Source organism: Notolepis coatsorum (genome assembly GCF_963971535.1).
Source record: "Notolepis coatsorum genome assembly, chromosome: 17".
In the NCBI taxonomy this organism is placed as follows: domain Eukaryota; kingdom Metazoa; phylum Chordata; class Actinopteri; order Aulopiformes; family Paralepididae; genus Notolepis; species Notolepis coatsorum.
Window position 1 is genome coordinate 42928076 of NC_140181.1, and position 12758 is coordinate 42940833.

General features: G+C 43.2%; 2 protein-coding genes across 3 annotated transcripts in view; one reads left to right on the forward strand and one right to left on the reverse strand.

Moving 5' to 3' along the window:
• Positions 1-7261, reverse strand: part of rtel1 (regulator of telomere elongation helicase 1) — an 83642-nt gene extending 76381 nt beyond the window's left edge. For both annotated transcript variants that reach the window (XM_084333342.1, XM_084333341.1), the window contains exons 1-4: positions 6924-7261; positions 6031-6229; positions 4011-4104; positions 2738-2819 (exon numbers count right to left, since the gene is read on the reverse strand). In XM_084333342.1, coding sequence (XP_084189468.1) covers positions 2738-2819; positions 4011-4104; positions 6031-6229; positions 6924-7025 — 477 coding nt within the window. In that variant the 5' untranslated portion in view covers positions 7026-7261. The remainder of the gene's footprint in view (positions 1-2737; positions 2820-4010; positions 4105-6030; positions 6230-6923) is intronic.
• Positions 7262-11732: 4471 nt separating this feature from the next.
• Positions 11733-12758, forward strand: part of LOC311243733 (stathmin-3-like) — a 35242-nt gene continuing 34216 nt past the window's right edge. The window contains exon 1 of the mRNA XM_084333072.1: positions 11733-11869. Within this exon, the coding sequence (XP_084189198.1) occupies positions 11851-11869 (19 nt within the window). The 5' untranslated portion in view covers positions 11733-11850. The remainder of the gene's footprint in view (positions 11870-12758) is intronic.

A 12758-nucleotide genomic window follows, 5' to 3' on the forward strand; every position in this document is an offset into this window, starting at 1 on the left:
CACACAACCGAAACATAAACCATTTACTTTAAAGAACTCAACTTTGTCTTTGTGTATTTTCTTATCCAATGTCTTGCACAGGTCTGTGCTGTGGTTTTCTTTGCAAAAGAAACATGTTTTCTGTTGCACGGCTGCAGAGCTGCTTGTGCTTGGTGGTTCTGAGGATTCTGTTACTGTCGCAAAACTGCTCTTAGTGTATGATGAAACTGGTATGTATTTCAAATTACTATTTCGGGGAGAAGGGATTGTCCTCTTGTCTTTCGGTTTTGTGTCTTGTATTTCTCCAAAGAGGGGATCAATGGCAATGTGTGCTTGCCTTTCAATGAAATTTACAAGTTGTGGGAACTTAGCTCTTCTGTGTGTACGCTCATAGTAACCATATGCTACTGCCCTCCACCTCTCTCTGTGCTTGAATGGCAGTTTTGACAAGACAGATTTCAAGTGTGTAGGATTGTTCATGTCTTGCAGAATTTCATTATTGCTCATAGCATTACAGCATGTTCTCAAGAAGAGTGAGTATTTGTGTAAGGCTTTACCATCTTCCGATCGGATTGCATCCCAATTCAGAATTTGTTCCCGATAGGCAGCAGCAATGAGAACCTCATTTCCAAAATGTTTGCGTAGCAGCCGTTTTGCTTTCACATAGCCTTTTTGGGAATCCATGTGAAGGCAGCTTCTCACAATTGCCTTTGGTTCTCCATCTGTAAACTGTTCAAGAAAGAGCAGTCGATCTCTGTTGTTACTTGTCTTGCTTTCTATACAATGTTCAAATGTATTAATGAAAGAGACATAACTTAATGGATCACCTTTAAAAACAGGTATCTCTCTAGAAGGCAAGAGTGAGAACCTCTGTTCTTGAATTAACATTTCTGTGATTTCATTTTGTTTTCTCAAAATGTCCATCATGGCTCCGCCTGGTTGAACATTAACCTGAGCACCATCCTGCAAGCCAAAGTTTGGGTTAGGCTGTTGAGGTTGTTGGTGAGCAACAGGCATTCGTGAGCTTGTAGGCTGCTGAGCCATTTGTTTCTGTGGCTGCCGTAATTGGCCACTAGGGGCATGTTGAGACCTTCGTCTCAGTGGTGGATGGGAAGCTGCTCCTTCAAATTCATAATCTTCATCATCATCATCATCATCATCATCATCATTATTCTCTTCATAGTCATCATCTTCCTCTTCATCATCCAATCTATAATTAACCTTATGGCTGTCCACTGGTAAGGATTGCATTGAGTCAAAATACTCATTGATGTGGATTAAGGGGTTAACATCAAGCCTGGTGTCTACATCTTTAGTAACATCCAGAACTTTTAACCTGGCATCAGCAGCTGCAATTTCCACTTCCAATTCAAATGCTTCCTTTCTTGCTTTGAGCTGTGCCTCCTGAAATTCAAATGCTTGTCTTTGTTTGAGATAAGCAGAACGTGTGGCTAGATTGGCTCTTTCGGCCTCTACCTGTCTTAATGCTGCGGTGCTTGAAGTGGATTTCATGCCAACTGAATTATTGCCCAATGATTTCACACTTTGTGCTGGTGTCACTGCTGGTGTCACTTCTGGTGGCTTTTGTGCCATAGCTGCAGGGGCATTATTTATCCATTCTATAACCTTATCATGAAATTCACATATGATTTTGAACTTCGGCATGTACCACTGATCTTGTTCTTCTGCCGCTTCCTCTTCTGATAACAGCTGCTGTACTGTTTTGTGAAGTGATTTGAAGTCATTTGTTTTAGAATTAAATTCATTGTACTATCTTGTCTAGCACAGTCTCTGGAGCATAACAGTAAGAAGCATTTTGTATGAAAGTATTCTGTACTTCTGTATGACAACTATTAAAGAAACTTGAAACTTGAAACTTGAACTTGGAGTAACGTTAAGTCGAGTTCATACTAACTACACTAGTACACGTATGAACTCGACATAACGTTACCCGTTTCCATGAAGTGTTTAAGTAGCAGCAATCTTGTGTGTCTCTCTCTCTCTCTCATAACTGAGTCATGTTTGCTATGTATTTCTTTCTTTAGGGGAGTTTGTTTCACAGTTTTAGCATGATGTTTTATAGATGGCTAGGTTAAACAGGTTTTTGTTTTTAAGAGGGGTTTGATTTAGATTAGATAATTTAGTTATTTTTAAATGTCTGATCTAAAGATAAACAAATGGTTTTAAAAGTGTTATATTTATCTTCTCTTATAGTACCAGAGAGAAGCTGAGGAGAATCAACCAGCAACAAAAGCAAAATGTTAAAAAAAAATATATATATATATATTTTTTTTTCTTTTTTTTTTGGTATCGAAAATATCGATACTTTCGATACTTTTCAAGGTATCGTATCGAAGTCGAAATTCCAGTATCGTGACAACACTAGATCTCACTGTTGAATAGTTGCTACGAATGTCCAGCTACAATAATCACTTAGGAGTTTGAGTAACCAGGAATGGAAGCAACAGTTGGTGATTGGAGGAACAAGAAAAGAGGGTCCCCTGATATAGGTAAATTATATTATTTGGGTTATTATTTCTTCAAAGATAACTAGATCTACCAACGATTAAACTTGACATGTTTTTGACCATGAGAAAACAAGATTATTAACCAATGTCCATGACATTTCCAAAACCTTTTGGACCTGTATCATTTTCCATAACTTTTCCAGGCCTAGACATTCCATAACCTTTCCAGGACCATAGGAACCCAGATTTTTGTATGCAGCCACAAAGTGGGCAGGTTTCTTACTCTGTACCTTGACATGGTTGCTCTCGTGCCGCATCACGTCCTTGTTGATACACAGCTGCTCTCTGGATCCCAACACACACACCTTGGGCCTGAATGAAACGGACAGGGAGACAAATATATCATAATCATCATCATACACAACAATAGAGAAGCCATGCGTCTCACATCAGGGCTAGTATGGATCAATTCACTCTCTACTCAATTCAGTCAGGAAAATGGATTTTCTTCCTAATTTAAATACAGGAAAATATTGGGCATGAGATGGTTGTCCAATCTATCCTACTAAGAAATAGTTGAGAATGGACTGAGGCTGGGCTGGAGGTCTAAGGACTCGCCCACCGCCGAAGAGACCCGGGTTCAATTCCCGGCAGCGGTACCTCCGGCTTGGTATGAGTCCTGGTTGTTGCAATAGCGACTCCTACTGGTCAGCCTGATGCAGGGAGGGGATCTGGGGGAGATAGCATGAACCTCCACTCACGTTACGCTCTCCCAGTGAAACTCCTTGCCGTCAGGTAAAAGGAAGCGGCTGGCATGTATCAGAGGATACATGTGGTAGTCTACACCCTCCCAAGAATGACAGTGCAAGGCAGTGCAACGACCAAAGGGGAATTGGCATAACGACTAAATTGGGGGATGGGAGAAAATGTTAAAAAGGCAAAAACATAAGGCCAACGCAAGAGACACCGGTCTCTAATCTGGCTGTCAGCATTGCCTCCGGCTTGGGCCGGCCGTCATACTGACTCAATTGGCAGAGTCAGCGGGAGGGGAGTCGATGGGTGGTAGTCTGGTCGTTGTAAACAGTGACTCCTACAGGTCGGTCAGGGCGCCTGCACAGCAAAGACAGGAAATGGCGGGGGCAGTGTGAGCCTCCCACACGTTACACCTCGCCAATGAGAGTCCGCGCTGGCAGGTGAAAAGAAGTGACTGGCTGCCTCCACATGTATCGGAGGGGATATGTGATGGGCTTCTATCCTCCCTACGACCGGCCAGTGGGGGGCACATGCGAGCAACGATCAGGACAGGGGAGGGAGAATTGGCACGAGAGGAAAATTGGGATGAGAGAAAAATCACAAAAAGGGGGAGAAAAAGTTGGTAAAAAAAAACATTTTAAAAGAAAAAATGTATATATATATATAATAAATAAAAGTTGAGAATGAATGCTATGTCATTTGCAAATAAACAACTATTTCTGTTTACGGTACATTTTGAATGAACTGAAACGGAAGTGTATTATTGACCCCACTGTTGTCTCACTCACTCAGCATCTTCTGGTGACTTACTTGTAAGAAGTGCTTTTCAATTCACCGATGACCTGGGTGAGCTGGCTATGTGTCCTGGACGCATATATGATTTTTGGCATATCTGTGTAGTAAGCTGGTGGAGACAGAAATGACAAAAGAATACAACATTAGATTGAGCAAGACACTTAACCCCTAATTCACCCTGAGCATCGGGTCCCCCCAGGGCTGTGTTCTGAGCCCCCTGCTGTACTCACTATACACACACAACTGTGTGGCCAAGTTCAGCTCCAACTCCATAGTGAAGTTTGCGGACGACACAGTGGTGGTGGGGCTGATCTCGGACAACGACGAGAAGGCCTACCGGGAGGAGGTTGAGGTACTCGAACGCTGGTGCCAGGACAACAGCCTGCTCCTGAACATTGGTAAAACCAAGGAGCTGATCGTGGATTTTAGGAGGAGACAGCAGGAGACACACACACCACTGAGGATAAACGGGGCTACCGTGGACAGGGTGAGCAGCTTCAAGTACCTGGGGGTCCACATCTCAGAGGACCTGACACGGACAACACACATAGACTCAGTCGTAAAAAAAGGCGAAGCAGCGCCTCTACCACCTGAGACAGTTAAGGAAGTTCAGAGTATCTGGGAAGATACTCCAGTCCTTGCATCTTGACTGGAAACATCACTGCCTGGTATGGCAACAGCACGGCACAGGACAAGAAGGCCCTACAGAGAGTGGTACACTCAGCCGAGCGTACCACGGGTATTGCACTACCAACCCTGCAGGTCCTATACAACAAGAGGTGCAAATCCAGAGCTTGCAGGATAATGAAAGACCCTCATCACCCCAACAACAGCCTGTTCATGCTGCTGCGGTCAGGCAAACGCCTGCGAACACCAGTAACGAGGACAGAGAGACTTCGGCTCAGCTTCTTCCCCCAGGCCATCAGAGCCGTGAACACTGAACTCTCCACGCACAAGCACACACACAACACACACACTGTACACGCTCACACACTAGCAGCCACTTTAACATGAGCACACACACACTCATGCTGCACACGCTCACACTTATGGACACTTTACAGAAGGAAGTGTCCATAAGAATAGTATAGTAGAGCTTGAGATTGTATAATATAGCATTGTATAGCAGTGTACATAAAGACCCAGTGCCTCATCCGTAGCTAACAGTGTACTGCAGTCTGCACTACCACAGGACCTAGCATGTCCTACCATGCTCTGTAAATAACTCATGTACAGATACCGATATGCCCTACTTTGTTTACTTGTTTGTTGCACAATGTCGCTCTATTGGTTGGATTCTTATTAAATATAATTACTATTGTATTATGCACATCGTTGCGGGAAAGACCCCCCGCATTTCACTGTATACCTGTATGCCGTGACAAATAAAACTCTTGTATCTTGTATCTTGTAATTGCTCCCGATGTACAGGTTGACACATTGCATGGTTGCCTCCGCCATTGGTGTGTGAATGTGTGAGTGAATGGATGAATGTGAGTGAATGGATGAATGTGAGGAACAATATTGTTAAGCACTTTGGATAAAAGCACTATATAAATGCACCTTACCATTTATTTACTTTTGGGAGGGATAAGCTTGCCATTGGACCATAGCAGTGTTTTCCCATAGTATACATAGATGTATTTATGTATTGTGGCCCAACACAATCCGAAAGGCATTTTAAATAGATTTCACAAACTGATGAAAACAACATATCAAATGTGCTAGTTGGGTTTCAGGCATGAAGCTCGTTCTGATACACAACTCAACGCCCTTTGCCTACACAGTCCTTCAACACAAATAACATGTGGGACTTTTTGCATAGCTTCCACGAAACAGCATCCCATCACCCAGCATACAAAACTGAATACACCAGTCCTTCAACACAAATAACATGTGGGACTTTTTGCATAGCTTCCACGAAACAGCCTCCCATCCCCCAGCATACAAACTGAATACAGAGTAGCAGTATGACACACTGAAACACATGTCTCTACAGATAGGAACAGATGCCAAGAGTGTGCGACGCCCATACTTGGTGTGTCGCCATCTGTTGCAGCGGTACCCCACGAAGACATGGGTCTGTCGGGGAACAGCTCTGCCCCTCCCATCTTCTCCGCTATCTTCCGGGCAGAGATGCTGTCTTTGAAGCGGTCCCTCCAGGCGAGGGTGGCGCAAAGCAGGCACAGGGTTTTACCTGTGCCCGTCGGACTCTCCAGGACCCCATTCTGCTTCTGAAAGGCGGGCCATATGTTACTTTTGTGTTGAAAACAAGCAGGTGTCTCCTGTCCAATGTACAGTTTCTACGTCAAATGTATAGTCTCTTTTCTGGACTCTTTTTGTATCACAAACAGTACTGTATTTGCAAATCTGGTATGTCATGAAAGTATAGATGTAGCAGTACTGACTCTATCTGTATGTCGTGTAAGTCATATATGTTATGATGAATTGAAAATGGGGGACCCTGATGTAAACAAGACGAAAGTCTTTCTCTGGTCTGCATCCCCTTAACAATTGTGTGTATTGAGCTGTACTGTATTGTACCCATTCTGCAATCTGTTAATAAAGTTTTCAATCAATCAGTCAATCATGGACCAAACAGACAAGCCTGTCTTTGAATTCCACGTTAGAAAATACACACGAACAACTCACTGCAATGATTAAATCATGTTTCTCAATGTTAGAGTAACTACAGTTGTATGTTCGCTTGAATTTGTCATGGATTTGGCAACCCGGTATCTTCTGGGCCAGATACTGTACATAGCATGACAGCAACTGGCACAATTGATGGAAGACAGGAATATAGTAGAGAAAGCCACGAGTCACTGCAGAGGAACATAAAGGCAATGTGCATGCTCAATGAAGCTAGCGTTAGCCATGAGCGAGCTAATGTTATCAATGTCTACTAACTTCGAATAGTAAACTCACATTCTGAAGACATTCAATCACTTTGGTCATATACGCCTCCTGACATTCGTATGGAGTAAAAGGGAAATCAACTGTCACTCCTCTTAGAGACAGTTTAGGCATGGCGGTGTGTCCTGTAGTCTCCTAGTGTGGAATAGCATGAGCTAGTTCGTCACGTTAACGTTAGCTCTGCTCGTAAAAGCAAATGCTCGGTGTCAACGACAAGTTGTAAAACACGACATTCCATTTAACTTAGTTATCTAGTGTTCAAAGTAAGCCCCGCTGTCTTCGACAGTGTCGTGTTATGATAACGTCGCTCTTGCCGAACTAACAACTTTCATAGTTTGGCGCGACTCGAGCCTTTCCGTTGCTTCCTGTATAGATTCGCACATGCGCACTGTGCGCAAACCAGGTGGTGTACTGTGTGATGAACTTGCAGGAGGACTTTATGCTCACAAAACCCTCTAAACTGCAATATATTGTATTATGTTAGTGTTTTTTTTCAAGTATAAGGGTAAGCTATGTAATACCAAGATCATTCGTCTATATATAAACTCAACATTATATGAGCATATTGTTCTGCCCTTCGTTGTTGTGGGGCACAGGGGGAGAATAATGAGGTACATGGGTATCTTTGTGGTGTAGTAGTGTATCTTGTAGACTTGATTGATTGATTGATTGATTGATTGATTGATTGATTGATTGATTGATTGAAAACTTTATTAACAGATTGCAGAATGGGTACAATACAGTAGGCCTACAGCTCAATACACACAATTGTTAAGGGGACCAGAGAAAGACTTTCATCTTGTTTACATCAGGGTCCCCCATTTTCAGGACATATGACATACATGACATACAGATAGACAGTACTGCTACATCTATACATTTATGACATACCAGATTTGCAAATACAGTACTGTTTGTGGTACAAAAAGAGTCCAGAAAAGAGAGTATATACATTTGACGTAAAAACTGTACATTGGGGGAGGTTGGGTATAGTGGGGTGGGGTTAATAATAATAATGCAGGACCTCTTTAGGGTGTCTTTATTCGGCATGCAACGAACTGGACCTGCAATTGGAGCGGCACACACACACCGGGATACACACACACACATGCATTGTCTTTTTCTCAGTCGCCGATGCGATTGAGTCTCTGCACTTGACCCATCCCGTCATCCTTCCCCCCATGGGCAGCTGGGAGCAGTTAGAGCGTCAACGTGAGCCGCGCCCCAGGGACCAATCCAAGTGCTCCTGCCCATCTTCGTCAAGGACGCCACAGCGTTAGCGATCTGTTGTGCATGTTTTTCCATTGGGTTTATCTTATCGGGGGGAAACCCTTGCGAGCACAAGGAGAACATGCAAACTACACACAGAAAGGCCTGAGAGATACCCCACCTGGTCCCCAAGCGGGAATCGAACCCTGAACCTTCTTGCTGTGAGGCGACAGTGTTAACCACTACACCACCGTGCCGCTTTGGGTGGGCGGGGGGGGGGGGGCTGTACATTGGAGGTGGTTGGGTGGGGGGGGGGGGGGGGGACACACTGTACAACTGTACAAGCAAAACTGTACATTGGAATATTGACAAAACCATACTTGGTCATTTACTGTACATTGGAGGGGGTTGCGTTAGGACATTTACAGGGGCCAGTTTCGAATTGCAGTCTCCCGTAGGTGTTCTTTGAGAGTGGTTTTGAAAGTGGGTAGTGATTCACATTCCTTTACAGCTTTGGGTAGGGCGTTCCACATTGATGTGGCATAATTGCTAAACGTGTTTAGTCCCTTGTTTGAGCCGAATCTGGGTTTAACATGATTTGTGGAGCTCCCTCTGGTGTTGTGATCGTGGTATTCACTGACCTTTGGGAAGTATTTTGACATGTACATGGGTACCTTGGTCGTGTAGTGTATCTTGTAGACCAGGCCCATTGCAAGTTGCTGTACTCTGTCGTCTACTCTAAACCATCCTAGATTGTCAAAATGGGCAGGGGTAAGGTGTGTTTTAGGAGTAAGGCCAGGCATGCGTTGTTCATGGGACGGGGTAGCACGGTGTGCAAGCTCACTGAGTATTAAAGATTTGAGCAGAATCGCGTGCACGCACATGCATGGTTGTGCGCGCATGCGCGTGCACTCAAGAACGCGCTGCGCTCGACTCGTCGTGTTTACCTGCCTCCCGGCGCTACCTCGCATTATCATAACAATAGCCGCTAGGCCGGTGTCTTCAACCACGTCCGCACATACAATGTATAAGTTAACAGTATCTGACTACCTGTCTTCATTCACCATCACAACTGCAAGGATCATGCCATCCAAGAAGAAGATGAGGACGAGTGCGACACTCGTTCAAAGCAAACTTAGTTTTGCTAAACCAGGAGTGGACGCCAGGAGCAGGAAGGCAAGTAACACTAACCTAACAGCAACAGCATTTGAACAGCTTTAATTTTTTAATATAGGCTTTTGTCCAGATTGACTAGCTAGGTTATTTGCCTGTTTTGTTTCTCTTGAAAATAATCGTGGTTCATGATTGATGAGACATGACAAATGCGTGTTTACAGTCTTACTTACATCACAAACTTTGGGACTGAGTAGATAATTAATTAATCTTCTCTTTATTTTTATTATTTATATTAAAACTGAATCAAACCATAAACAAGGTTGCCTGTTGGGATGTTAGATCCTAATGTGAAAAACTGATTTTATATGTCTGCACTTTATGTGCTCATTTTATGCCTGTCTTTCTTCTGTTGTGAAGCACTTTGAGCTGCAGTTTCTGTATGAAAGGCTATACAAACAAAGTGTATTATTATACATGTGCGCGAGGGAACATATGCGCATGCGCGCGGGACCGCGCACGGCGTCATTATCCTGCGTGCCGGCTCAGTCCATATTAACAACGCACCACTGAGTAAGGCCAAGCAGTAGTCTGACCAGTTTTTTTTGTGATGTTTGGAGCCTTGTTTTTAGGGCCTTTGAGGTGCTTTGGTACCATGAGGTGCAAGCATAGTCGTAGTAACCTTGAATGAGTGCTCCTGTTAGAGTCTTCAAGGTCTTCAACGAGAGAGATGCAGAATTTGAGCCAAGAAGATGTAAGGCCATGCATTCTATTTTAAATTAGGCTATGTGAGCACCCTGAAATGATCAAAACACCACCACCAATTTTATTTGTCAAATATGACATTCCTAGACTGTTGCTGAAAACTAGGTCAAACAGGAGGCAAATAAAACATCTTTAGTAGAAACCAACATGTTCTGCTTTCCATACCCATCAGCTCTTTCCAACTGAATTTTATCATAGACTGTCTATCATCACATGCCTGGATAACACTAAACATAGACACAAAAACAATGCTCTGCTCGTGAAAATAATAAAGATATCACAAAGCATATCAGAATGTATCAACAACATTCTCACATAGCCCATATAGGTGAAATTGTGCAATAAAATACTCTGACCCACAAAAATAAAACCGCACTGTGCACAGGAATCCTTCATCCATCACTGTTGAAATAAGGCGGTATCCCCCATAAACACTTTTATCATCTGTCTGATTGATGGCTACAGCTGTTATATCCTCCTCCCCTGTTCTTCAACAGCGCCATTCCACATGACTACCAGCTATGGTAAAGTGTTTAATCCCCCCCCCCCAATGGAACGAGATATGCTCATAAACGCAAATTGGATCTAAATATTGACCTGGTTTCCTTTCATGCAGTAAACATGTTGAAAGGGAAGCCTTTACGAGGAGAGTAAAGGGATCAATCGTTATTTACAGTGAGATTTCTTTTATCCATAAGCAGATGTCAAATGATCCGTGAGATGTATAATTTATATTCATTATGTCCTGATGGCCACACTAGAGATCAAAGAAGGTTTTACAAAGTGAAAATATAGTCTTATGAATGATAATACAATTACAGATGATGAAAGGGCGTGAGGGTTATAAGCAGTTTCAAACTAAAACAACCAATGCAAGTGTAGGAAATATTATGTTATTTCTTAGAGTCAGAGACCCAGATATAAAGCAAATTAATTTCCCTTGCTCGCCCACTGCTGAATTTCCTAAGCAAAAGAGATGGCGAAAAGGCTCACTGAAAACATAGCTAGCCCATTTAAACCGATGTAGGCCTAATACATGCATTCTAATAGACGGTGGGTAATTTTCTCAATTGTCGAGGAAAATAGTAGCCCTCTGGGTATGAGCTATTACCACTTTAGGGGGGGGGGGTGGAGATAAGAGAGGAGGGGCAGAATCCTGTCTCTCTGAGCACTTCATAGAGACAGAGTACAATGGATGGAGATGATGTTCTGTGTTACAGGATTTTTTCCATTTCCATTGTGCAAAATACTGGTCTCTGGGTTCATAAAACATAATAATGACTATTATATACTTTAAATTCCACTTGCACTTAGAGGTTGTTATGTGAAATTGTTCATTTGAATGGTTGCCTCTGTATGAAATGTAGCCTATATATTGTACATATTTCACATGCATGGCTATGTGATGTGGGTGTAAGCATAGATTACATGTTTGACGAGAATACGGGTGCATAATGAGCCAACTTGAAATTACAGTAGATATTGCATCTTTTGTTTTCCAAAATTTCAAACAGCAATAGTGTGTGCGTGTATGAGGTGTGAGAGAGAGAGAGAGAGAGAGAGAGAGAGAGAGAGAGAGAGAGAGAGAGAGAGAGAGAGAGAGAGAGAGAGAGAGAGAGAGAGAGAGAGAGAGAGAGAGAGAGAGAACTCGCCTCCGCCTCTCTTCATCACTCTCCTTGACAGACCACAGCCCCGCTCTCTAAAGTGCGTCGTTCATTGTTCGGTTACCGGAGCGGCAGATCGCGTCTACCCCGACGAGGACATCTATACCTCCATCTCACCTTCACATATTGACGTTATCTCCGCCGCTTGCCTGGTTCTTACCGCATTTTGGGCCATCTACACAGCAACCATGACTAGCACTATAACAGGTAAGAGCCGGTGGAACATCACGTGAAGATTAGCGTCGTCATTGCAGCTTTGGTCAAGACAGCATAGCGGTAGATGAGACTCAAAACTAAGGATTGGCCAAAATTATGGCCTGTTCTTGAGATGCTTATAGAAAATAGTTCGATTGTGGTAAAACTAAAATTGTACAGCCGCCATGATGTTTAGTGCAGAGGATGAGAGGACCACTCCTTTCTGCTAGTGCCCCTATGGGCACCGTTCCAATGTTTACAGTAACTCATGACACATACTGTAGGCTACTAATGAAGGACAGTGTTAACGGGATAGCGCACAACACTCATTTGGGTCCATACAATACAACCCTAACCGTTTATAAGCAGGTTTGAATTGAATCAATTTAATATACTTTTGAGGCATGGCAAATTCTTATAATTCTTATATCCACCTGGCAAGTTGTCTGGCAACAAAAAGTCCTTATAGTGTTGTCAATGTATGGTACTTGATACCAACGTATATATGGTATATTATACATGGTAATGTATGTTTTCAGCTGGTTTTCAGTAAGGTGTGTGTGTGTGTGTGTGTGTGTGTGTGTGTGTGTGTGTGTGTGTGTGTGTGTGTGCGTGCGTGCGTGTGTGTGTGTGTGTGTGTGTGTGTGTGTGTGTGTGTGTGTGTGTGTGAGAGAGAGAGAGAGAGTACACACACATTTATATGCATGCACTTAGGTGTGTACAATATGTGTATGCACTTAATGGGTTGTGCTGTGTTGGGATAATCTAGAAGATTAAGTCACTCAAAGATAACCCCTTGACAACTGCTCTTAGCAGACTGTGTAATTCCATTAGGAGCTAACACCATTAGTTATAGGCCTCCTGTCCCCACACACACACACACACACACACACACACACAC